Source organism: Sus scrofa, chromosome 15 (assembly GCF_000003025.6).
Source record: "Sus scrofa isolate TJ Tabasco breed Duroc chromosome 15, Sscrofa11.1, whole genome shotgun sequence".
Lineage (NCBI taxonomy): Eukaryota > Metazoa > Chordata > Mammalia > Artiodactyla > Suidae > Sus > Sus scrofa.
The window spans coordinates 60044334-60071414 of NC_010457.5; the positions used below are offsets into that span (position 1 = coordinate 60044334).

The 27081-nt window shown below is 42.6% G+C and overlaps 1 protein-coding gene across 1 annotated transcript in view; it reads left to right on the plus strand.

The window, feature by feature from the left end:
- Positions 9967–27081, plus strand: part of FMNL2 (formin like 2) — a 330367-nt gene continuing 313252 nt past the window's right edge. The window contains 1 exon segment of the mRNA XM_005671848.3: positions 9967–10083. Within this exon segment, the coding sequence (XP_005671905.2) occupies positions 9967–10083 (117 nt within the window).

Below are 27081 nucleotides of genomic sequence, written 5' to 3' on the forward strand. Positions count from 1 at the left end.
CTAGTAGTTGCCAGGGGTCAGGGGAGAGGGAGGGATGACTATATGGAGCATAGGAGGTTTGGGGGGGGCAGTGAAATTATTATTCTGTATGACACTAATGACGAATAGAAGTAATTATATATATTTATCAAAACCCACAGAATATACAACACAAAGAAGGAAACCTAATGTAAACTATGGGCTTTAGTTAAAAATAGTGTATCAATATTGGCTCATCAATTGCAGCAAATGTGTCATAATGTAAGAAGTTAATATCAGAGGAAGTGGGTGGGGTAGGGAGAGCCCATGGGAACTCTTTGTACTTTCTGCTTAATTTTCCTATAAATCTAAAACTGCACTAAAAAGCAAAGTCTATTAATTCTTTAAAAATTTATATTTCATTATGCATTTATTTAATCAGATGTGATTATCTAAATTCACATATTAAAATGTAAACTTTAAAGCCAAAGCCATCCATTTAAGTAATTTTAATAAAGATTTATATTCCAAAAGAAAAAAACAAAACAAACAAACAGAAAAACAAAGTTGTTCTGGCTATTCTAAATCCTTAATATTTCCATGTGAATTTTAGAAGTGGCTTGTTAATTTCTACAAAATAAATCTACGGCGTTTTGTTTTTGTTTTTGTTTTGAATGCATGAAACCTATAGATCCATTTGGGGAGAATTTCATCTTAAAAACATTGAGTCCTCTGATCAATGTACACAGTATATTGGAGAGTTTTCAGTATATAGAACTTTCACATCTTTTGCCGGATTTATCCCTGGTAAAAGGAAAAATATTACATTACTATATTTTATATTTTTGATGTTATTTTAAATGGCATCTTTAGTTTTAAAAAATTTTAAGTTGTATATATGGAGGAATTCTCTGTCCTGAGAAAATGGGAATCATGTGGGTATTGTTTTTTAATTTTTTTGTTTTTTTGCCACCCTGCAGCATATGGAGTTCCCAGGGATCAGATTTGAGGTGCAGTTGTGATCTATGCCACAGCTGTGGCAATGCTGGATCCTTAACCCACTGTACTGGACTGGGGATAAAACCCCAGTGCTGCAGAGACTCCACCGATCCTGTGGTGCCACAGTGGGAACTCCTAATTTAAATTTTTGAAAATTTATTGGTACTACATAGTAATACGATTTTGTGTATCAATCCTGCATTCCTGAAATCTTGCTAAACTCATATATTAGATCTAGTAACCAATTTATGGATTCCATAGAGCGTCTATATAGAAGATAATGTCAGTTGTGAATTAAAACAGTTGACTTTATCTTTTCCAAATTGGATTTTTTTTTTTTCTTTTTTCTTTTTAGGGCCGCACTCTCAGCATATGGAGATTCCCAGGCTAGGGGTCAAATTGGAGCTACAGCTGTTGGCCTATGCCACAGCCACAGCCACAGCCACACAGGATCCAAGCCGTGTCTGCAACCTACACCACAGCTCACAGCAACACCAGATCCTTAACCCACTGATAGAGGTCAGGGATCGAACCTGCATCCTCATGGATGCTGATCAGATTTGTTAACCGCTGAGCCACAAAGGGAACTCCAAACTGAATGTATTTTTTTTCCTACCTCATTGCACTGCCCAGACTCTTTCATATAATGTTGAATTAAAATGGTGAAAACAGATATTCTTTCTTTACTCCTGATTTTAGGGAGAAAGCATCTTATCTTTAACCATTTTATCTGCATGTTATTGGCAGTACATTTTTTTGTAGATGTCTTTTATCAAGCTGAGTAAGTTTTTTGCTATTTCTAGTCAGTTGAGGGTTTTTATCAGGAAGGGCTGTTGGATTTTGTCAAGTGATTATTTGCCATCTCTTGAAATGATCATGTGTTTTCTTTTTCAGTCTGCTAATGGTGAATTACACTGAAATTTCATGTTGAAACAACCTTGCATTCCTGGAACAAACCCCACTTGCTCTTGACCTATTATCCTTGTTCTATATTGTTGAATTACATTTGCTAAATTTCGTTAAGAATTTTTGCATCTGTGTTCATGAGGGATTTTGTTTTCCTTGTAATACCTTGTAATGGCTGGTTTTGGTATCAGGGTAATGTTTGCCTTCAGAAAAAGTCAGGAAATATTCATTCATTTTCAGTTTTCTGGAATAGTTTGGATATTGTATTCTTTCTACCTTAGGTAGAAATTCCCAGTGAAGCTCTCTGGGCCTATAATTTTCTTTGTGGGAAGATTTAAATGCAGATTTAATCATCTTGATTAAATTTCATCTTGAATCAGCTTTGGTTGTTTGTATCTTTCAAGGGATAAATGTGTCAATTTCATCTACACTATAGAACTTATTGACATAAACTTCAAAACATACCCTAATTATTCTTTTTAATATGTATAAAATATAGTGATGTTCACTGTCATTTATGATACTGGTTATTTGTGTCTTTTCACTTTTCCTGGTGAGTCTCACTAAAGTTTTATTGATTTTACTGATTTCAAGAACTAGCTTTTGGTTTCATCAGTTTTCCTACTATTTTCCTGTTTTCTGTTTCATTGATTTCGGCTCTCTTTGTTATTCCTTTCTTCTGCTTAATTTGGTTTTCACTTGCTTTTTCTGATTTCTTTTTCTTTTTTTTTTTTTTTTTTTTTTTGTCTTTTGTCTTTTTTGTTGTTGTTGTTATTGTTGCTATTTCTTGGGCCGCTCCTGCGGCATATGGAGGTTCCCAGGCTAGGGGTTGAATCGGAGCTGTAGCCACCAGCCTACGCCAGAGCCACAGCAACGCGGGATCCGAGCCGCGTCTGCAACCTACACCACAGCTCACGGCAACGCCGGATCGTTAACCCACTGAGCAAGGGCAGGGATCGAACCCGCAACCTCATGGTTCCTAGTCGGATTCGTTAACCACTGCGCCACGACGGGAACTCCTGATTTCTTTTTTTTTTGTTTGTTTTTTTGTTTTTTTGTTTTGTTTTGTTTTGTTTTTGTCTTTTTGTTGTTGTTGCTATTTCTTGGGCCGCTCCTGCGGCATATGGAGGTTCCCAGGCTAGGGGTTGAATCGGAGCTGTAGCCACCGGCCTACACCAGAGCCACAGCCACGCGGGATCCGAGCCGCGTCTGCAACCTACACCACAGCTCACGGCAACGCCGGATCCTTAACTCACCGAGCAAGGGCAGGGACCGAACCCGCAACCTCATGGTTCCTAGTCGGATTCGTTAACCACTGCGCCACGACGGGAACTCCTGATTTCTTTTTTTATAATTAAAAAATATTTTTTCTATTGGCTAGGGGTCAAATCAGAGGTGCATGCCTATACCACAGCCACATCTTTGCTGCAGCTTGCAGCAATGCCAGACCCTTAACCCACCAAGAAAGGCCAGGGATCGAACCTGCATCCTCATGGGTACTATGTTTGGTTCTTAACCTGATGAACCACAACAGAAATTCCTTTCTCTGATTTCTTAAGATGTAAACTGAAGACATTGATTTATTTTTTTCCAGTGTAGGCACTTAGTGTTCTAAATTTTTTTCTAAGTACTGTTTTAGTTGCATCTACAAATTTTTAATACATGGCGTTTTCAGTTTCACTCAGTTCAAAATGTGCTATAATTAATTCTTTAATGAAAAAAATAGATCCAGGTGTTCCCATTCTGGCACAGCGGAAACAAATCCAACTAGGAACCATGAGGTTGTGGGTTCAATCCATCCCTGGCCTCGCTCAGTGGGTTAAGGATCCAGTGTTGCCATGAGCTGTGGTGTAGGTCTCAGACACGGCTCGGATCTGGTGTTGCTGTGGCTGTGGCATAGGCCTGCGGCTACAGCTCCAATTTGACCCCCTAGCCTGGGAACCTCCATATGCCATGGGTGTGGCCCTAAAAAGGCCCCCCAAAAAAATAATTGATCCATGGTTTTTTTAGAAGTGCATATATAGTTTCCAAATATTTGAGTATTTCCCCAATATCTTTATGTCCTTGATTCCTAATGTAAGTCCATTGTGGTAAGCATATATACTTTGTAATATTGGAATGTTTTAAAATTTGTTGAGAATATGGTTAATCTTTTTTTTTAAATATGTAAATGTCTATTTTATTTCAATATTGATGATTAACCATACTCATGGTTAATCTTGATAAATGTTTCTTGTATACTTGAAAAGTTATGTCTTCTGCTGCTGTTGGGTGAGGTGATCTGTAAATATCAATCAGATCAAGTTGATAGTATTTTTGAAGTTTTCTGCATCTTTACTGATTTTCTGCCTACTTGTTCTAACAAATATTAAAAGTGTCGAGCTCTCAACTATAACTGTAGATTTGTGTGTTTCTCCTTGAAGTTCATGTATTTTGAAGCACTGTTCGGGGCATGTTCTTTTGATGAATTTACTCATTTATTATCATAAAATGGCCAGCCTTGGGTTTTTACCTCACATGCACTTACTAATCAGTACTCAACTAAATACTGGAATGGGAACCTCCACAGACCTATGCTGTACTCTCTTCTTGAAACTCTCTTCTCTGGGATTGTGTCCTGAGAACACTAGCCTCCCTGGGATCACTGTAGTCCCAGCTCTGTCTTTTCAAGGCAGGGACTCCATCAAGCTCAGTCTGGATTCTCTCTCTTTGCACCATGGCCTGGAAACTTTCTCTAGACTATAAACTGGGGTAATTTCTCCTCCTTTATTGATTCATTTCATTTATTTCCCATCTCTTAGGGTCACTGTTCTTCATTGTCTGATGGTCAATGTCTTGAGGGCCATTGTTTAATATTATTTTGTCCATTTTATTTAAAGATTTTATTTATTTATTTTTGTCTTTTGTCTTTATAGGGCCATACCCACAGCATATGGAGGTTCCCAGGCTAGGAGTCCTTTCGGAGCTGTAGCCGCCAGCCTACGTCACAGCCACAGCAACCCCAGATCCGAACCTCATCTGCAACCTACACCACAGCTCACGGAAATGTCAGATCCTTAACCCACTGAGCTAGGCCAGGGATGGATTGAATCGACAATTTCATGGTTCTTAGTCGGATTTGTTTCTGCTGCACCACAATGGGAACTCCTGTCCATTTTTAAAAAAAATTAGTTTCATATGGGAGGGTAAATCTGGTCCCTATTATTCCAATCTTGACCAGAGGTGTACGTTTCATTATACTTCTACCTCTAAAAGATTATTTCAGACATTTATTTATTTTTTTTTAAAGACAGTGAGGGGTAATGGTTTGGGAATCAAGATATGTAAGTTTCTTTTTTTTTTTTTTTGTCTTTTTGCTATTTCTTTGGCCGCTCCCATGGCATATGAAGGTTCCCAGGCTAGGGGTCAAATCGGAGCTGCAGCCACCAGCCTACACCAGAGCCACAGCAACGCGGGATCCGAGCCGCGTCTGCAACCTGCACCACAGCTCACGGCAACGCCGGATCGTCAACCCACTGAGCAAGGGCAGGGACTGAACCCGCAACTTCATGGTTCCTAGTCGGATTCGTTAACCACTGTGCCACGACTGGAACTCCAAGATATGTAAGTTTCAATTTTATGACTTGTATAAACTAGGGAAAAAAAATCACTTTTTTAAGCCTTAAATTTCTCATTGTTGTAGTGACAGGATAAAATAAGATAAAGCAAGTAAAAGTACTTTGTAAAATATGAAGCCATATGCAAATGTAAAGTAATATTTCAAGATGCAAAATCTGTAGGGGGTGGTTAGAAGATGTTCCTGTCTACTCATTGTTTCCCATGTCTGTTCTTTTCCTTTTTTGCTATTGGGATCTTGAATCTATCCAGGCGAGGACATATGTCTAGCCCCAGGTTTTATCTCACTCCCCAGTTCTCCCTGTAGCTGGAATGGCCATGTCATTCAGTTCTGGAGAAGGAGAAAAAATGGGCAGTCAGGTAGTGGTAATTCCTGGAAAACCTTTGATTTCCTGATAAAAGAAACAGACTTAACTGACATTGCCTCCTCCTCTCTTTTTGCTCTCAATTCAAACTTGATACATGACACTCTAGCAATGATTATAAGTACTATGTGGGAAGGACCAAGCTATTGCACAGATACTGCTCTCAGCCTAATAGAGCTGCTGAACCAACACTAGCATTCACCTTTCTCCAGATTTCTTGTTCTGTGAGAAAAACAATATTTAAGCCACTTTCACCCCAGTACTCTTTTATTTGGTGGCATAAATATTAGGTCTTAACTGATTTAGGAGGAGAAGGGAGAATTGAGGTATATTTTTGTAAGTTAACTGTCTGGTGTTTATATGAAGCAGAAATTGGATAAACCATGTTTAAATTTTGTTTAAAATCAATAGCAGTCTTGGGCCTATAGTAAGTTATCAGTAAATATTAAAAAAAATATATGGATGGGTATGTGACTCTTGCAATACTTTTGTGAATGTAAATTGACATGAAGCAATCCTTCTAAAATCTCAGCTATTACAACTTCACAATTTTGATTCAGGGCTATTGATGATTTTAGTTCATCACATGGCACTTATTTCTGTATAAGTATCCGCACAAGGAGTCTCTTTTTAAGGTAATACCAGTGCCTTTTAAAGAAGCTAAGTGAACTTAGCTACAGAGCACTTTCTTACATTTAAAACCTGAGGAGATGCCAACAAAATACAGCTGATCTTGTATTTGCTGAGTATTTGCTGTGAATGAAGGAAGAGCTTCTTTGAAAACAATTACACCGTTAAGGGGGAATTCCTGATCAAGCCATCTCTAACATAGCTTGCAAATGCCTAGCACAGGGAAGATAAAGCTCTTAACGTTTCATTTTCTGTGGAAGATGAATGGATAGTTTTAATAGATACCTATCTATCTATGTTTTGGCCAATATTTTGCAACATTGCAAGTCATAGCAAATCATATGTGTTAATGATCAGAACATGGAATACATATTTAAAAACAATAAACTGATTTTAATTTTGTGGAGAGGGAGCAACAGGGCTACAATGAAAGGAATAGACATGTCTTCTTTCTCTCTCTTCACGCAAATATTTTACTGAGATTTTGGTAGAAATTCCTAGAGAAACTAACATAATGAATGTTTTATTTTTGCACTAATAATAGTCATAAATATAACCAAATATTAGAGATTGCAAACCTTGAAATGGCAGAGAAGTTCATTTCATTCATGGATTTGCACACATTGTCCTTGGCTGCTCTCAAAGTGTGAGATTATGAGAGAGACTTGATGTGATAAGACTTAAGGGGAGAAAAAGGTCCTGGTCACTGCAGAAATATGGCCAGAGGGAGCCATTAAATGTAATTTTAAAAAAGGATTTCTCAACTGAAGAAAAGAATTTTAGCTTTTCCATCCAGATGGGCAACCTTCTGGGTGGGCTGATTTTGTGAGTCAATCAGACCCAAAGTGTATGTCTAGAGATTACAAAGAAAATAAATACATTTGTGGGTCAGAAATGTCTCATTTGGTCTGAACTAACTGCTTTTCTTTCTCACTCATTTGCACTAGTTGGAGTGTGTGTGTGTGTGTGTGTCCCTGTTCTTTTCTTGATTGGTATTACATTTACTATTACTTTGGATGCAGTGTAATTTTAGAAATACAGATTGAATTTATTCAGATTTTAAAATTGAATTTATTTATACTCACTCCCTTCTTTAAAACACTATAGGTGGTTTAGTCAAGAGACCATACACAAACAAGACGTATTTGTGTGTGTATTTACTCCATAGGCTTTTATTAAAAATCACTTGTCAGGAGTTCCCATCGTGGCTCAGAGGTTAACGAATCCGACTAGGAACCATGAAGTTGAGGGTTCGATCCCTGGCCTTACTCAGTGGGTTAAGGATCTGATGTTCCCATGAGCTGTGGTGTAGGTCACAGACATGGCTCGGATATAGCATTGCTGCAGCTGTGGCATAGGCCAGCGGCTACAGCTCCGATTAGACCCCTAGCCTGGGAACCTCTATATACTATGGGAGCAGCGCTAGAAAAGGGAAAAAAAAAAATTACTTGTCAATTCAACAAATAGTCATTGAACATCTACTGTGCTCAAGGCATCTTGGTATTTATAAAGTGGAATAAAAGCTGGCCCTTGGTGCTTGAGTCTTCGTGTGTAACCTCATACAGAAGCAGTGACTTTTTAACAAAAGAGTAACAATTCTGGTTTCATATCAGAACCACCTGGGGAGCTTGTTAAACATACACCTGCCCAGGCCCCAGCTCTCAGCTTAGAGGAATTCTGACAATAGTCAAGGCCCATCGTGTGTGCAGTTTTAACAAGAAGCTCCCCATAAGAATCTGATACACAAACTAGGATTAAGAAACACTGCTTTGGAGTTCCCGTCGTGGAGCAGTAGTTAACGAATCCGACTAGGAACCATGAGGTTGCGGGTTCAATCCCTGGCCTTGCGCAGTGGGTTAAGGATCCAGGTTGCCTGTGAGCTGTGGTGTAGGTTGCAGACGCGGCTCAGATCCCACGTTGCTGTGGCTCTGGTGTAGGCTGGTGACTACAGCTCTGATTCGACCCCTAGCCTGGGAACCTTCCTATGTCGCAGGAAGTGGCCCTAGAAAAGACAAAAAGACACACACACACAAAAGAAACACTGCTTTAAGCTAAGAGAGGACTAATTGCTGGAGTTCAGCCACAAGTCAACCAGGTGGATGGCCCTTGAAATCCACAAAGTGAGCAGCTGGCTCAAGTCGGTTATAAGGCTATTTCTCTCTATTCCCACTGCTTCAGAATGGATCCTTAGAGTCTGAAAAGCACCCCAGAGGCTAGACTCTATCTTCTATGTAAAACACCTGGAACAAGAATGTTCTAAAGGAATAACTACAACCAAAGACCATCTCCAAAGCCTCCCCAAACACTTTATTCTTATTTCTGTCTCACACAACGTATGGTTATTTGTGTAAATTTTCTCTTTCCACCAGATAGGAAAGTATTCCAGAGCAAGAGCAAATTCTCTTTTGTTCTCTAGCTAAGGAACACAGTAACCCACACATAATAGCTATTTGGTAAGTGTTTGTTTTGAATTGAATTGAATCCTTCTCATCCAAATCGTGGGGTCTGACCATATATACCTATATCCGTTGTGGATAGTTATAAATATCCATCAAGGCATATATTTATTAATATTTCAAACGCACAAAAGAATAGCTAATATACATACGGAAGAAAACACCCACGGGCCCACATTCCAGTTTATGATGTAGGAAGTTGCCAATACCTTTGAGATCTCCTGTTGAACTAGATCCTCTTGAAGAGCTCTTGAAATTTAAATCGGAATGCGTGCATTCAATTACTGACTGGCCCAGTCATTCATTTGCCAAATGGACCTACTAAGTGTCAGAATCGATGTAGACAAGACATCTGACAACGGTCATTTCTTCTATTGAAGTGAGCGGGTGTCAAAAGTGACAAACTCTTTCCAGAGGTGTACATACAGATTGCCTTTGCTGCAGGCGGTCCTAACCCCGCCTGGGCCCCTAGAGCGGGCGTAGTTCCTGAGTGCGGACACTTGGGGCAGAAACTACGCGTCCCGGCAGTCCGCGGGGCGAGTGGGCGGAGCCGGGCCGGGGGCGGGGGCCGGGCTAGAGGGGGCATTGTGTCGGGAGCGCGGAGCTGCATTTGTCTGCTCGAGGTGCTGGCAGAGAGAGCGTAGTGTTCGCCGGCATAGAGCTAGAAGTGTCAGCGGCGGCCCCGGCCCGGGCCCTGGCTGGAGACCGACTCGGAGCAACCACGCGCCCACTGGCAGAGGGCGGCGTGCCCGCGGTGCAACATGCAGATAGGCGCCCGGCGCCCTGACGACCCCTCCCGAGAAAAGGAGGCCGGGGCGGCGCTGGGGCGGCGGGGAGCATGAGGGAGGCTGGGGGGCGGCTCGGCTCGGAACGCTGCTAGGGAGCGGCGCGCGCCGCACACTCGCCGGGGCGCAGCGGAGGGCGGGGAGCCGGGCAGGTCGCGCCAGCGGGCGGGAGCCGGCTGCCCGGAGCTGTTCTGATTTCCGACGCTGACGCAAGGGGCCCGGAGTAGCCCCCGGCCCCGGCGTGCAGCCAACATGGGCAATGCTGGGAGCATGGATTCGCAGCAGACCGATTTCAGGGCGCACAACGTACCTTTGAAGCTGCCGATGCCCGAACCAGGTGAACTGGAGGAGCGATTTGCCATCGTGCTGGTGAGTGCGCAGCTGTGGTTGGGAGCAGGGCACCCGGGCCCCCGGCTGGGCGGTGCAGGTGACCCCCGCCCCTTTCCTTTCTCTCCTCGCCGGGAGTGAGCCCCTGTCCCGAGGGGGAGGTGCCCCCCTCCCCCATTGTGGCCTCCGCTGCCTCTTCTCCGCCCTCCTTCGAGCCCCTCCGCGCTCAGACTTCTTGGGGTCCCAGGATGGGGTCGGGGACTCGGGGTTGGCTGCCTAGCCGGCCCCGAAGCCATTGTCTGGCGGGAGAGGCACCTCGCAGCGTGTGTGTCCGGGAGGTGCGGTGTGGGCGTGAAGGGAAGGTGGCGCGGGCCGGGGAGGAGGGGGCGGCGAGCTGCTAAGGCTTTTTGTCTAAGAAGAAGAAGAAGGAAAAAAAAAAAAAAAATCCGGCAGACCCGGAGTCCCCGTAGATGTTCCGGCGGGCGCCCAGACCCGGCCCTGCGGGCTCCGGGACAGATGCGCATGTGGCTGGCCTCGGGCGCCGCGCGGTGAGCGAAAGCGAACTTGGGAGGCGGACGTAGCTGCTTGGCCGAGGGGCGCTCCCCCCAAAAGGGAAGGAGGAGACCCGCGGCAGTGCGGCGCCCCAGTCCCTAAGCGAGAAGGGGGACGTCTGAAACCCATTCGAGAGAGAAGCTTCGCCTCAGCGCGTTCCTTTTAGTCTTAAATCTTAAAACCACAAAAATGTGTAGTTTTGCGGGGACGTGTTGCGAGCTGTCTTGACTCCGGGGACGACCCCTCCCCTCCCCCAGCACACCCAGACAAATCTCTGGCTCCCTTCTGAAATCAGCTGCTCCTAGCTTCCCAGCTTCTAAATCTAAGACACTGACGACTCCCTTCTCTCTTTCCTGCTGGGTCTAAGTTTCTTGGGCCCCTCCCAGCTAGGGCTTGTCAGCGCTGCGAGCCCAGGAGGGTGTGGCGGCCTCCCCCTCGCCTGAGTCGGAGTCTGTACTACAGTTGGTACCAAGATTTCAAATTGTAGTGTCCCAGTCTCTCTTAAGGGGCGTTGAGGGGCAGGGGGGAAACGGGCAAGATCGGACACGTTCCTAATACTTTCACTTGTATATTTCCCTTTTCCTAGCTAGTTATCTTTACATTCTGCAATGTTAGGCAGCAAGAGAAACTTGTGTTTAAGGCAGTGGAATTTTGAGTCGGCCTGCGGGGTTTTGGCATGTAACCTCACAACTTTGAGAAACGACCGGAGTCTGAACTCTGGGACGTTAAAATTGCCTTTCTTTAGGCCTTTAAAAGGGACTGCTTTGATATGGGGAGTAGTGTTTTGGATGTTAAGTTGGCTCTGTGCTTTTTGGAAGAAGAGGCCACGAGCTTTTTCACGCCACCTGGAAACTCTGGTGTGGAGATAAATGAGGCTGCCTGCCTTGCGTTGCATCTTCTGTGATCTCCCCCAGCTGCTCCCACTGTTGTGCAGAGTGAGACACTCTGAAATGAAACAGCATAGGCTTAATTACTTCTCAAGGCAGCCTGGATGCATACTTGACCTGTCTTTCAAAATCCTCTTCCTACCAGACGGCAGGGTTCTTACCTCCTAGCTCTGGGTTTTCTGTTTGTCAGCCCACGATGTGTGTGTTTGTGTGTATGTGTGTACTCTTGAAGTGTGAGGACCAGTGATAACAGGAAAACCAGATAATAACAATAATGCAATTAAGTTCTCAACTGGGATAGCCTGGTTTGCATGAGCTATCAGTTACCCTGCTGATTAATAACACCTGGTATGAATTAATCTTTAGACAAATAATGTCCCATCATTAACATGGTGGATTTGCGTTACTTTTAAGTCTAGGAGTATTTATTTATATATATAATATACATATTATATATTTAGTATGTAGAAATTCATGATTCTACATCACAAGCTGTGTGTGGGGGCAATGATTGGTTGTGTGGCTTCTTTTACTGTGTGTCACGCACAATTACTGGACATGGTTCCTTTCTTAATTGTTTACAATATTGTAAGCCTTTCAAAATCAAAAAACACCAGGCTGACCTTTTTGGGATTGAGACAAAGCTTTAGGAAAAGTCTCAGCTTGAGGGCCCTCTTGTTAGGAATCCACTGGGACCATTGATGTAATGTTTAATGTAACTCTCCGTAGTTGACTCCAGCTGCTCTTTGGAAGCCTACAAGAAGAGTTAAAAGGAATCATCTTTATGGGCTGATAAAAGTAGAGTTATGATGACTTCTCTTGTCAGGTTTTTTTTTTTTTTCTGAAGTTGTACATGTGATGCTCTCAACTGTGCTTTTCTTCATGAGTTGCTTAAGAAATCAGCTCAAACCACTTAATTCTGGAGATAAGCTTAAAGGACAGATAATATATATAGGTGGTAACATTTAAAGTGTATACCTGGAGGAATTCTCTGTCCTGAGACAAAGGGAATCGTGGGGGTATTATTGATACTAGTTTTATTTTCCTATATGGTAAAGATCATATATGTGTTTTGGGAGGAAAATAGGGTGGTAATACTGTACACAAAAGTATACAAGCGCTTCCTTGCATCTATGGCAATAATTACAGCCATTTCAGGTATGGAAAACAATTCCTCTCACCCCCAAACTCTGCAGTATTTAAAGTGTTGAGGAAGAGTAAATAAAAGTTTAAATGACAGAAATCCATCTATCTCTGGAAAATCTTTTTTTTTTTTTTTTGCTTTTGAGGGGCCATACCCGAGGCATTTGGAAATTTCCAGGCTAGGAGGTCTAATCAGAGCTACAGCTGCTGGCCTATGCTAGAGCCACAGCAACTCAGGATCCGAGCCACATCTGTAACCTATACCACAGCTCATGGCATGGCTGGATCCTTAATCCGCTGAGCGAGGCCAGGGATTGAACCCGCAACCTCATGGTTCCTAGTCGAATTCGTTTCTGCTGTGCCACGACAGGAACTCCTTATTTCTGGAAAATCTCAGAGGAACCAAACCTACTCAATGACTACTCCTCCTGCCCCATATTGGTCTATATGAGTTAAATGGTTTATTTCTTAAAAAAAATGAATGGGCATGAGTAGAAAGATTAGAGAGTAAAAGATTAATTAAGTGGAAGGATAGACTTTAAAAAATATTTTTTTAAATAGGAAAAAATGAGTTTTTTGAATAGAGATTTGAGTTACTGAACTTTTATAGTTAATGACTAGTAAAGGTTGGATCCAAGTCTGAGAAGCTTAATCTTCCTAAGGAGTCTCCTCCCTCTCAGAGCTTGTCTTCAGCATTATTATAAAGTTACAAAACTTATATTTAAGGGAAAAGATTACTGACTGCTTGTATACACTTAACTGCTTGCATCCTTGGACCTACCTATCAGTTATAAGGTGCCTTTGTGTGATGTTTCTGTTACACTCTTCGATGGAAGTGTTTCATAAATTATAAATTCAATTCATCTACTTCAGTCTTTGTTCCCTTAAGGTGTATATATTTTATGAGTAATATTGGTTTCTATTTTTTGGGTCCCACACATATGTAATTATCTAAGTGGATCTCCATTGTATTTTAGACATCATCTAATTATTCAGAATATATGCATGTGCACAAAAATATTCCCATGTCCTTATTTACAAAGATGATGCTATGAAGGTGACTTTGGGTGTGGTGAACAACTGGTAGTCTTTGTCCAAGAATGCCTCTTGAGACATTTAAGCATTAGATGCTCCATATATTGTTCACTAGTTTTTGGCTTGCAGTCACTATTTACAACTTAAAATGTAAGCCCCTCAATTCCTTTGTAGAGGAGTTGTCCTAGGGATCCTTTTTGAGTTTTAGATCCTTTTTGAGTCTCAAGAGGAGAGATAATTGTAAGCCCTTCATCCTGGCTGCCTTATCTGTGTGGTAGCAGATGTCGGGTTGCTCTTCGAATTCAAAGATTCAAAAAGATGAGGCAGTGATGATTTAGGGCAGTATTGTCTTACGTTTAATACTGGGAACTACTTGGTGATTAATTTGAGTCAGTTTCCTTTTCAGTTCTTCTCTTGCCCTGAGATTGAATGTAGTTTCCCACTCATTCAATCAGGAAAAACTGTACCCAGGAAAAAGTGGGAACATTTTCTGAACACCTACTATGAGTATGCCCGATGCTTACCTGTTCTTATTTAATCCTCACAATAACTCCAGCCATCAGCAGCATTATAGATGAGGAAATAAACATTACCTAAGTGGCTGGAAGCCATGCAGTTATTGAGTAACCAGTTGAGGATTTTTAACTCAGGTTTGGATTTCTCCTTCCCACTCCCCCTCTCCCCCCATTATATTGTGCTTTTTTAGGCCTAGAACTGGAAGAAAAAAAAAAAAAAAAAGGCCTGGAACTAGAAATAAAGCTGTTAAAATTTTTTTCCCCTAAATCTGGAAAGTGCAAGTTTCAAACTATAAAATTGGCAGAAATGTCTTAGCGACCCAAGTGTGATGTACGTGATGTTTTTCTTTAGATGTCATCCATTTTGGCATCTTTACGGACTGTTCTATTTTCAGTCATGGAGTTAAATATTGATTTGGTCCAGAAGTATACTCTTCAGTTTTTCCTTTCCAGGCAGACTTCAACTACCTTGTTTGGGAAGTTTAGGTTTTCCAAATCGGGGGGAGAGACAACCTGTCAGTGCAATGCGTACATTCCAGGTGTAATTACTTGTGAACGGGCAGCGAAGGTCAAGTTCTAACATTGAAGCTTATTTCCCCTCTGCAAGGTGTTGTTACCTTTCAACCACTTCCAAGGAGAGCCTTTGCCATGAAGTCTGCTAAGCAGATGGATGGGTAGGAGTGTAGTTAGGTCAGATGAGTGCTGATTTGTTTTCTCACTTCCTCTCTCCTGTTGAGAAGGAAGGAGGGAGATGGAGAAGGGGGATGGATGGAATGTTGTCATTTTGAGCCATTATAGTCTCATCTAGGCAACAACCCTGTCTTACTCTCCAGAGTGGGAATATTTGCTCATTATCAGGGGTGCATTTCCCCTCTAATAATACCAGTAAAAATCATGAAGATATATTTGAGTATATAGAAGGTGATCAGAGGCTCTTCTCTGAATTGTGAATGCTTGGCACCAGGGAGAGACTGGCAGCAAGGTAAACTGATGAAATGTGAGGGAGAGAAGGTGTGCATGCAGACAAACCCCTGTGATAAGAATTATTTTCACTTAGCAAACAGCTCGGCCAAGGAGGTGGGAGACTTAGTTTCTAGAATCATCTCTGCTGCACCAGCTTGGGCAAGTTAAACTTTTCTTTCTAGTCCTTGGTTCTCCTCCTCTCTCTGCATGGGAATACAATTTGACAGAACTGGTAGGATAGTCACGAGATTTTTGAAATCATAACACTTGGAAGTAATAACATTTCTGCAATGTAATCTTTTGTGGTCCATTAGCTGACTTCTTGCTTTGAAGATCTTTTGTATAGAAAAGAGTTGTAGCTGTATTCTATGTGGTCTACAGAGTAGAATTTCCAGGGCCAGTGACTGAACGTCATATAAGCATAAGGAAGACTATTCTGACATTTCGAGTTGTCCAAAAATATAGAGTGGGCTTTCCATTAGAGTTGTTCAGACAGATGCTGTTATGAAAAATGCTAATAATTTTTTCTAGGTCTTTCCAACCCTAGGCTCTAGCACATCCATTGTTGGCTTGCATGGTGCCCCCCTCCCCCTTTTTTGTCTTTTTAGGGCTGCACCCATGGCAAATGGAGGTTCCCACGCTAGGGGTCATATGGGAGCTGTAGCTGCCAGTCTACGCCACAGTGTGTCTGCGACCTACACCACAGCTCGTGGCAATGCTAGATCCATAACCCATTGAACGAGGCCAGGGAGCGAACCTGTGTCCTCATGGATACTAGTCAGATTTATTTCCGCTGAGCCGTGATGGGAACTCCTGCATGGTGCCCTTCTTGAGGCAAGTCAGCCTCCTGCAGGTTTTAGAGTTACAGCACCCGAAAGTGAGGAAGAGTCTTCTTGAGGTTTCTCCTGGGCTCAAAGAACAAAAAGGTAGGATAAGGCTCATACTTATTCTGGAAACTCATTTGACTTTACAAAAACTGTTACCTGTTGGTCTTCATGAACTGTGCTCTTCTTTTCATACTTAGGGCTTGGGGAACAAGGACAAGGTGAAGTGGGCTCCTTGGCTCTTGTATCTGAGCAAGCAATAGATCTAAAAGTGGCTAATTAAGGAGGTACTGATTCCAGATGACTATCTCTCTGTCATAAGAGATCTCTGGTACCTGGACTCCTTGAGGCAAGGCAGCGAATCCCTATTAAAAAACAGCTTAGGAGGGAGGGTTCCTAGCTTTGGAGCTGCTTGGCAGACCGCTCCTAGAGCAGCTCTAAAACTCTACAGTGGGAGGTGTCTCCCACCTTCCTCCATCAAAGAAATAGATCCTTGGACTTTGGGGTCTTGGTTTCTGTAGAGAGGCTCATGCACCTTCTTGGTTCTCACCTGCTTGAACACTGTAGGCAGAGCTAACTCATTTCTTGTGATTTCTTTAAGATGATAGCTGTTCAGACTGCCCAGTGATCTTCCCTCCCCTCGCCAGTCACCCCATCCTCTTCTCCATACTCCACCCCCCCACCTTCAGCATAACACCAAGGACTGTGCCATATCCAGTGGATGTGATACAATTTGGAAGTGATGTCTAGGGAAGAGCTGGTAGGTCAGAGGGCTGCCTCATGCACTGTTACTCAACTGAGGCCCAAAATGTGAACTACGGTGGCTCAGAATCCCTAATGTGGGAAAACCAAATCCCTTCTTGGAGGTCTGGTGGTATTTGATGTAGACAGGTGGAAGTGAACTTTTCACACTCTTAAAAAAAAAAAAAAAAAAAAAAAAAAAGCAACAAAGGAAACATGACCAGTGACAGTGGAGCTTATGGGTTGGCACTTTATCACAAACTTTTTATAGTTTTTAGGACACACCAAAACAGTTGCCTTGATCCTATCTTCAGCATCCTTGTGTGGCCTGGAACTGACCTCAGTGACTCTTATTTCATAAGTAATCTTAGTCCACTTCCTTCTTTGCTGAAGAAGCTTTGTTGCATTGATAAACTGCTGTGTCCATTGCTACAGAGACTTAAAACTTTGAGGTGTTAAACCTTGCTGTCTCCAGGGGTAATCTCCTTTGACTGACCTCTGTGTGGTGGATGGTACACCTGGCCTGGTTTATCCTAAAACCTTGTTGGCTTTGGGAAAGGTGTCAAGTTGTTCACACTTTGGCCCTGAGCTTGGTGCTGGTCACTCTCACCTATCTCAGGTCCTGCCTTGAGTTAAGGATTTGCTCAGGAATCTGTCTTCTCTTCCTTGTTTTTCTGTCTCCCATGGGAGTTTGGCTGAGCACTTTATTTAAAGGTAGGTGAAGTGGGATTGACAAGCTAAAGTGATGCTTCTCAAACTTGGTTGCGTATCAACATCACCTGGACCCTCAAGAAAGACAGATGCCTGGGGCCTGCTCCAGGTTCTATAAATTTGGAGTGTGACCTGGGCATCAGGATTCTTTTTTTTTTTTTTTTTTTTGTCTTTTTGCCATTTCTTGGGCCGCTCCCGCAGCATGTGGAGGTTCCCAGGCTAGGGGTCGAATTGGAGCTGTAGCCACCAGCCTACGCCAGAGCCACAGCAACGCGTGATCCGAGCCGCGTCTGCGGCCTGCACCACAGCTCACAGCAATGCCGGATCCTTAGCCCACTGAGCAAGGCCGGGGACTGAACCTGCAACCTTATGGTTCCTAGTCAGATTCGTTAACCACTGAGCCACGGCAGGAACTCCAGCATCAGGATTTTTAAAACCTCCTTAGGAAATGCAAATTCGCAGTCGTGGTTGAGAGCCACATGGTAGAACAGTGGTTTTCCCTTTTCCTACCTGCCCCAGAGACCAAGCATAAGACCATACGAAAATTTAGAGAAATTAGGCAACATTGAGAAGGGTTTTTTTTTGTTTTGTTTTTAAAAAAACTCTTAAAGATACTTGATTCAAACAAAAGCACCAAGATGAGAAATAGAGATGGGTCCAAGCCTGCTGAATGTTAGACTTAATTAATATGCATATAAGAAATGACCATAAAATAATCATAATGAGAATTTGCGGAGAAAGTTCAGTGTAGTATAGCTAAATAGTGAACAGTGACCCTGAGGTGTACTACTGGAGTACAACAATCAATAAATCAATTGTACTTTTGCTTAGGCTCTATTCTCAAGCCTAATTGTTTGTTGGTTCAGTGCAGGCCTTTTGCTTTGATCTCTGGTTTTACCGCTTACAAAGACTTGATGAGCTTGGCTTCCCGGAGTGAAATTCAAATACACTTGTGAAATGTAAACAACATTCACTTAATAAGAATCCTATAATCAAGGCAAATTGGCATGCTTATATGAGCAATTAGCTTTGAGAATAGAAAGATAAATAGGATGCGAGGTCAAGAATGAGCTGATTGTTCTCAATGCTAGACTCTAGTTATTTCTTTAATAGTTATAACATAAGTAAATAGACATTCCCCTTATTCATAATCTTTAGCATTTGTGGTTTGGGGCTTTAGGGACAGCACATGTGGTTTTCTGAACTGAGAGGATAGAATCAATTACTGTCTCATTTTCCTCTAGATATAAAAATCTTTCCAGGAAATGTAGATAGGTTTTGAGCAGATGAAACTTTCTAGTAATTGGACAAAAGAAGGCATAGATTTAGATGGGAATATCAAGGAATAATGGTGTTTTACTTTGGTGCAGAAGATTAAGAATATGATTGTTGTACAGTGGCAGAAAGATTGAATATAATCTCATCTGCCTTTGGTGAATAATGTTGTGTGTGTGTGTGTGTAGAAGCACATGGGATAACTAATAGTAGTAGGAGAGGTTGGATAAAACAACACTGGACAACATGGCAACGTTGCTCAGAGAATTCGGTACCACCAAATGTCTCATTTGTGCAAAGGCGATGAATCCTATGAATAGCTTTATGGGTCACTTTCAGTTTGGACCCTTTCAGTTCCCAGTATGGTCAGCTTTGTGGTTCTTCCAGGGATGCTTTTCCTCTTGAGTGACAGTCTTGACTAATTGGGATTCTTTATCCCTAAGGACTTCTGCTTGATGAACCTAGAAAGGCCATTCAGTCCAGGTGTCTTGGCATCAGGATGCTATAAACTTAGAACTGGGGATTCCCCAGGCCTTATCACAACATCATGCTTCTGCTACCAACTAATCACGCCGTCTAGGTGTGAATCTGGAGAGACCATTGAGAATTGTGTGGCCTCCTGGGTTTGTGGAGCCATTCACTGGAAAAGTTTTGAGTGTCAGGGCAGGCTTTTTGGAAAGCATTTATTTGGTTTGGAAATCTCCAGGTCATCTGTGAATTTACCAGGTCTCAGTCTTCATCTAATGGTAATTCTTTAACATTAGATGTCTATATTTTACCAATAATGATCAGAAATTCCATTAACTTTTCGATTGATAATGGGAAGTTTGAACAATTCCCCTTCTGTTGTTGTTCTCTGGGATGATGTCTTCTAACCATTTTTTTTTTTTTTGTCTTTTTGCCATTTCCTGGGTCACTCCCATGGCATATGGAGGTTCCCAGGCTAGGGGTGTAATCGGAGCTGTAGCTGCGAGCCTACGCCAGAGCCACAGCAATGTGGGATCCGAGCCGCATCTGCGACCTACACCACAGCTCACTGCAACGCCGGATCCTTAACCCACTGAGCAAGGCCAGGGATCAAACCCTCAACCTCATGGTTCCTAGTCGGATTTGTTAACCACTGCGCCACGACGGGAACTCCCTTCTAACCATTCTTAAGAAAATCTTTTTATTGGAGAATAATATACAAATACAGATGGGTCCATGTCATGAGTGCACAGCCTGGTGGATTTTCACAGACCGAACATGCCATTGTAACCAGCCCTGAGATCAGGAATCGGATTCTTCAGTATCCCTGTTTTTCTTCAAACGTGGTGTGTCTTCCCCCTTTGCCTCCCCAGCCACAGTTGCTCCCCAGAACTTACTTTCTGAGTGGCCAGATTTACGTGGAAGAGAATAGGTCACAGGATTGTGCCTTGTGGTGTGATTCTAGATGACTCTTAACCGTGAGGTTTCTACCATTTCCCTTGAGAAAATTTCCTCCGTCCAAGTAGGCCTCACCATTAGGAAATATTGACATGACAGTAGCATATTGCTGCTTTTAGTTATATCATTATTGATAACCTTAGTGGCTTTTTTTTTTTTTTTTTTGGTAGTACTGAGAACATATTTTGATTTGTGTTCCTAGAGTAAAGCATGAATAGAGGAGGGATTTCCATGGGGATGGTGAGCATTTGCCCTTTTGGGTCTAATACTTGGAATTAGACACTTGCAAATAGAGGTTCTGTGGATTCACTTTTAAGCCTAGGTTTTGGCTTGTAGCTTTTGTCATCTTGATGATTTTTTTGACATAGTAAAAGGTAGAAGATGGTGAATTTCATCTTCAGTGCAGTTTTCCCATCAAAGTCCTGTGATCTTGTTCCAGATGTTGATCCAGTTTGAGAGGCTCTTTGGCCATGTTCGTTAACGGTTTACTTTCCATCTTAACCCCTGTAGCTTCCGTATTCCCCTACTTTCCACCCGCTTTCTCATTGGAGCCCTCCACTGTCTGGTCGGACCCATCTCGTCCGTTTCCTTACAAGACCCTGACATGGAGTTTGCTTTGTCTCTGTCCACAGAACAGGCTTGTACTTTCCTTCCAGTATGTCTCTTCTTACACGATTCTCCTGCACATTTTGTACTTCCTTTGCTCTCTACTTAATGAAATTATAGGAGTTCCTGTCGTGGCTCAGTGGTATCGAACCCAACTAGTATCCATGAGGATGTAGGTTTGGTCCCTGGCCCCGCTCAGTGGGTTAACATGAGCTGTGATGTAGGCTGGCAGCTGCGGCTCTGATTCAGTCCCTAGCCTGGGAACTTCTATATGCTGCAGATTCAGCACTAAAATGCACGCGCGCATGTACGCGCGTGCACACACACACACACAAAGAAAAAAAAATTATATCCAGTCTTCAAGGCTCTTCAGAAATCCTACTTCTTCCCTGTGTCCATACAAACCCACACCAGCTTGGGGGAGGTGGGAAAAACAACTTTTCTTTCTTTGATCTCTTTATAGTATGAATTATTTCTCTTATGAGGCCCCAGATTAAATATCACCTTATGTGAAGTGTGATAGTAAAATCAGGGGATGCTTTTATGTGTAGCTTTGTAGTCAATCATGACACTCTCGGTCGTCTGTTTATGTTCCTGTTTGATTTGCTGGTTTGCACTGTGGGCTTCTGGAAGGCAAGAATCCCATCTTACAGGTCCTGCCAGCTTCTCCTTAATCCAGCACAGTGCTTTGGTCCAGGGAAAGGTCTTAGCAGATAATTCCTGACTGGATCAGAGAATGATGCTTGCTGAAACAGGCCAGGGGAATTGAGTAGCTGCTCAGGGAACCTATGAAATTGACTGGGGCTGAATGTTAATTGTACACAACTTGCCTTTGTGTTGAAATGACACTTTGTTGCAGATTCTCACTCATCTTGGTGTTGCCAACGGTCACTTGACTGTAGTAGGTGCCCAGGAACACTAAGCATTCAGAGATAAGGTGACATCATCCTTGCATGACTCCCCATGGAAAACTGGTGAATTAGGAGAGGAGGAGGCAGGCCATGGAAACGGCCAAAGGAAATTAGTGGGCTTTTACTGTCACTAAGCCAGATTGGTGTGTCCTGATGTGCTGTCATCAAGTGACTAGTCACACAGTAGCGTAGGGCTTTTTTAAAGAAGTCCTTCACAGCATTCCCTGGTGTTCTCTTTGTAATTGAGAACTAGGCAGGTTTCAGTGGGCAGCATTCCTTCTTTTGGCATTTTAATGCTTTGCTGTTTGCAAAGTACTTGCAGATGATGTTTTGTGATTCTAAGAGTTCTTAATAAGGCAAATTGGGCCTGAGGGTATGTGGCTTGACGTTCCTTAGGAGGGTGGTGAGGTTGGTGAGCCGAGCCTAGATCCTAGGTCACTGAAATTCCAGGGGCATTCCAGTGCAAAATAAAATGCAGTTTGTATGTTCTGTGCTTGCTGAGCATTATCTTTGGTGCTCTTGGCAACGCTTGGAGAGAGAGATTATCTTTTACAAAAGAGGTAATGGGGCTCAGCGTGATAAGGTGGCTGCTCCCAAAGGATGGAGGCAGAATTTGAATCCGGGCCTATCTGATGAGAGAACTTGGTTGTTTCTACCTTCTACCGTACCACACTGTGTATTTTCAGTTACTTATAAGGTGTCATCAAATGTTGGCTTGTTCTTTGTTCTTCACATATCCATCCCCTAGACTAAATTAATTAATTCACACAACAGCTATGCCTGGTGTGTATGAGTCTTGCATCAGTATAGTTATAGATACACTGAGCTTTGAGGGTTCAGAAGGAAAGTATCATGTCTGTATTTTGAGTGTTCAGAAATAGCTTCCTTGGCATAGAAAGTAGAGCGATGCCAGCTTGGTCCCAACTGCTGCTAGACTACACTTTTTTTGGGGGGGAGGCTTTTTAGGGCCGCACCTGTGGCATATGGAAATTCCCAGGCTAGGAGTCAAATCAGAGCTGCAGCTGCCTGCCACAGCCAAGCAGGGATTTGAGCCATGTCTACCACCTACACTGCAGCTTACGGCAATGCCGGATCCTTGACCCACTGAGTGAGGCCAGGGAGAGAACCCACGTCCTCATGGATACTAGTTGGGTTCTTAACCTGCTGAGCCACAACGGGAGCTCCTACAATGTGCAGTTTTGGTCATTTGTCACTGCTTAAGAAGGGCTTAACCTTTTATCACACAGTCCAGAATTGTTTCTTGAGCACTTACGTGCTGGGCAGTATGGTGGGTACTGCAGAATGTGGTGTTGCATGACGTCCCCCAATCATCAGTCAGACATGAAAGGGGTACACAGATGCCTAAATGGACCTGGGTTTCCCATGCTGCAAAGTGCAGTGAGGAGAATAAAGTAGGACAGTGTGGAGGTGCCTTCTGGTTTCAGATCTGCGTGATGGGAGCAGACAGCCTGTGTGTGAAGATCAGGTAAGAGCCCTCAAGCAGGAATAACCTGGGCTTGATTTGTTCCTTCCCTCCTGGGCTAGGGTGAGGTTCCTCTGGCCCTGAAGTAGCTGGAGGAAACAGCAAGGGGAATGTCCTCCTCCCTGTCAGCTTCAGACCTCATCTCTGGGGAAGCCTCTGGGTAGAAGTGCAGGAGTCTCCTTCCTTGTCACAGTAGAACTGTTTCTTGTAACTGGCTCTATTAAATTCAGACGGTTATTAAATTTCTAACACATGGTCATTACAATCTTGTCACTGTTCTAGACCCATGAGACATGAGTATGGAGTATTTGATTATTATGAGCAGTACTCTTTTAAGGAAAGGCCCTCTGAAAGCATTCTCATACTGAGAATGGCCCATTTTAGCTGCTTGAAGCCAGGGGTTGAAAAGAAACTTTTCTGTGTAACTTGTCACTAGCTTGTTGCTCAGATCCTTTCCCTTCTTTTTCTTTCTTATTTTTTTTTTTTTTTAATTTTAAGGGGCATGTGAGAATTTTATATAAAGATTTGAATTGAAAGTTAAACATAAGATAAAAATTGGTATAGACAAAATTATCCTTCCTAAAGTCCCTTAAGTTGCCCATAAAGGTACAGTATATGAAAATGTGGATAAATAACCTTAGAAAGTAATTCTTTTTTTAATATAATGATTATTTTTTTAATTATAGCTAGTTTACAGTGTTCTGTCAGTTTTCTACTGTACAGCATGGTGACCCAGTTACACATACAAGTATACATTCTTTTTTTCTTACATTATCATGCTCCATCATAAGTGACTAGATATAGTTCCCAGTGCTACACAGCAGGATCTCATTGCTAATTCATTCCAAAGGCAGTAGTCTGCATCTATTAACTCCAAGTTCCCAATCCATCCCACTCCCTTCCCCTTCCCCTCAGGAGAAGTATTTCATTGTGTATATATACCACATCTTCCTAATCCAATTCTCTGTTGATGGACATTTGGGTTGTTTCCATGTGTTGGCTATTGTGAATAGTGGTGCAATGAACATGCAGGTGCATATGTCTTTTTCAAGGAGAGTTTTGTCTGGATATATGCCCAAGAGTGGGATTGCTGGGTCATATGGTAGTTCTATGTATAGATTTCTAAGGTACCTCCATACTGTTTTTTCATAGTGGTTGTACCAGCTTACATTCCCACCAATAGTGCAGGAGTGTTCCCTTTTCTTCACACCCCTTCCAGCATTTGTGATTTGTGGACTTATTAATGATGGCCATCTGACTGGTGTGCGGTGGTATCTCATGGTAGTTTTGATTTGCATTTCTCTAATAATCAGGGATGCTGAGCATTTTTTCATGAGCTTGTTGGCAATCTGTAAGAAAGTAATTATTATGCATGTGAAAGTTCAAGAACCTTTGGGCTTGACTAAAGGAGAAGCCGTGGAAGAGAAGTCTATGTACAGATGTCCAGGCATCCTGTTCATTCTGCCTTAAGCTCTCAAACCTCCAGCAGTGACTGAAAAATGGGTGGGAACACTAACTTGTGCATAAATTTACTCAGTATTATATTAAGTCTTTAAATACATATCAGTGGATTTTGTGTCTGGTGAGGATTTTAAGGCGGCCCTTGAGTTAAATGTGGGTAGGATACATGGACAGTGGTTGTAGCAGTCTAGGTCACTAGACTAGGTCATTGCTTATTTCTGTGATTATTTTCATAAACATGAAAGGTGACTCAGGATACCTGAGAAGTAGGGATCATCCTGTTTTCATCTGGGAGAAACTCAGGATTCCAGCGGTGAAGGAACTTGCCTGAGGATGCACATTTCTAGGAGATGCTGGATCTGAAAATCAAATTTTGCTGATTCTAAAGCTATGCTCTTAACATACTCTTTTGACTCGATTACAAAAATAGAATACAAATATGATACATGTAAGCTTAGTGGTTCAGAGTAAATTGAAAGCCCTGTGAGGATAAGTGCAGTAACTTTTCAGGCCGTATTAATTTTGTTGGTATATATCTAGAACCACTGTAACTATATGTCTTTAAAAAAAAAATTGAGGATAAAATATCTGGGTGAATAAGCCACTGTCCGCTGTTGAAATAGTAAAGGGCAAGTAAGCTTGTGATCAAATTGGCTTTTTTTTCTGTTAACAGTTGTCCTCTGAAGCCTTTCTGAAGGCTCTTTCAGACAACTGTCGCTGAACCTTTGTTTTTTTTTTTAAATGTCTGTAGTAAAATGGCTGTGTTGTTACAGCTTGAAGGCTGTGGAATAAGCCTTTTGATCAGCCCTTGGTGATAACACATAACTTGGACCTCCTTGTGAGGGAACAACTGTTATTATCTTGTATTAATAGGCTTTATGTTGGGAGGCTGCTTACTTTTAATAAACAAAGCCCAGGCAGTCCCACTGATCAACAAATGTGGTGTTTTGGTGTTTGCTCCAGGCCAGTCACTGTTAAGATGCTGGGACATAAAGGTGATCAAGCATCATCACTACCTTTGAGGAGTTAACTGCCTCTTGGAAGAGAGAGGCAAGAAAATGAAAATAGTAGCATTTTAAAAGGCATGTCTCTTCAGTTTTGTCCCCCAAATAAACCATAATTGTTAAAAAAACAAAAAGAAAATCAAACCAAAAATATAAAAGGCATTTCTCATATCTGTATGTGCTCCGTATATAATGAGCTATAGAAGGGTACATTAAGGTCAAAGGTTTACATTTTAGTAAGCTGATAAACCTTGACAAGTTTGTCAATTTGGCTAGAAGTCGTAATTCATAAGGTAGGACAAAATAACTTCGGCTCTGAGCATAAATTCTTAAAGATTCAGGTGTGTGTGAGAGCAGGCACCTGTACCAACCCCTTGGGGGAATCTGGTAAAAAGGGCTGATGCCCAGGGACAACCTTTCAGGTGGCAGAGGATTCTACTCTGAAGAGTCACAGACCCGGGAGGCTTCCTCCTTTAGGCCTCACACCTTAGAAACTGAGCAAATGGCGGCCATGCTCACTTTGCTAGAACGTTGGCAGCCTTCTCTACAGAACTAATCATGGGAAGTGATGGTGTCCGACCATCAGGACCCAGAATTAGGCATTTAATGGAAATGTTTGCAAAGGCTTACTTTAGGAGTTCCCATTGTAGCTCAGCCGTTAACGACCCCGACTATATCCACGAGGACTTGGGTTCCATCCCTGGCCTTGCTTAGTGGGTAAAGGATCCAGTGTTTCTGTGCGCTGTGGTATAGGTCACAGACGAGGCTCAGTTCCTGTGGCTGTGTTGTGTAAGCCGGCGGCTACAGCTCTGATTTGACCCCTGGCCTGGGAAAGTCCATATGCCATGGGTTCAGCTCTAAAAAGACAAAAAGAAAAGAAAGCCTGTTTCTGCTGTTTCTGGAGTGCCTGCTTTGTATAGTGGGTTAAGGATCTGGCATTGTCTCTGTGGAGGTGCTGGTTTGATTCCTGGCCCAGCACAGTGAGTTAAGGATCTGGCATTACTGTGGTGTAGGCTGCATCTGTGGCTAAGATTTGATCCCTGGCCTGGAAACTTCCATGTGCTGCAGGTGTGGCTGGGAAAAAAAAAAAAAAAATAAAGCTTGTTTCTGAGCACAGGTTTTGGGATGAAAACCGAGTTGGAATCAGGATTTTGCTGCTCTCTGGTAGGGTGATCTTTTAAAGCTTGCCTGAGCTCTGGAACTGCTTCTTTGGATTGTTGTGAATATTAAGTGATAATGTTTGGTTCAGTCACATTGTGGTACTCAGGGAAGCAAAAGGGGTGGTTCTGATTATTTTGCTGCCTTTTAATCTGCCTTTATTAAAGCCCTACTCTCTGTCTCAGGGCTAGGCTGGCTGTGGGCTGTCACGGGCCACAGTGTATCTCGTGGGTAACTGGTGGAACCATTACCAGCCACAGATCTGAAGAGCACCCAGACTTGAACTGCTGGTGGCTTGTATTTGCTCTTCTGCCTTGAGATTGCACCTGCTGACCTTCCTTCATAA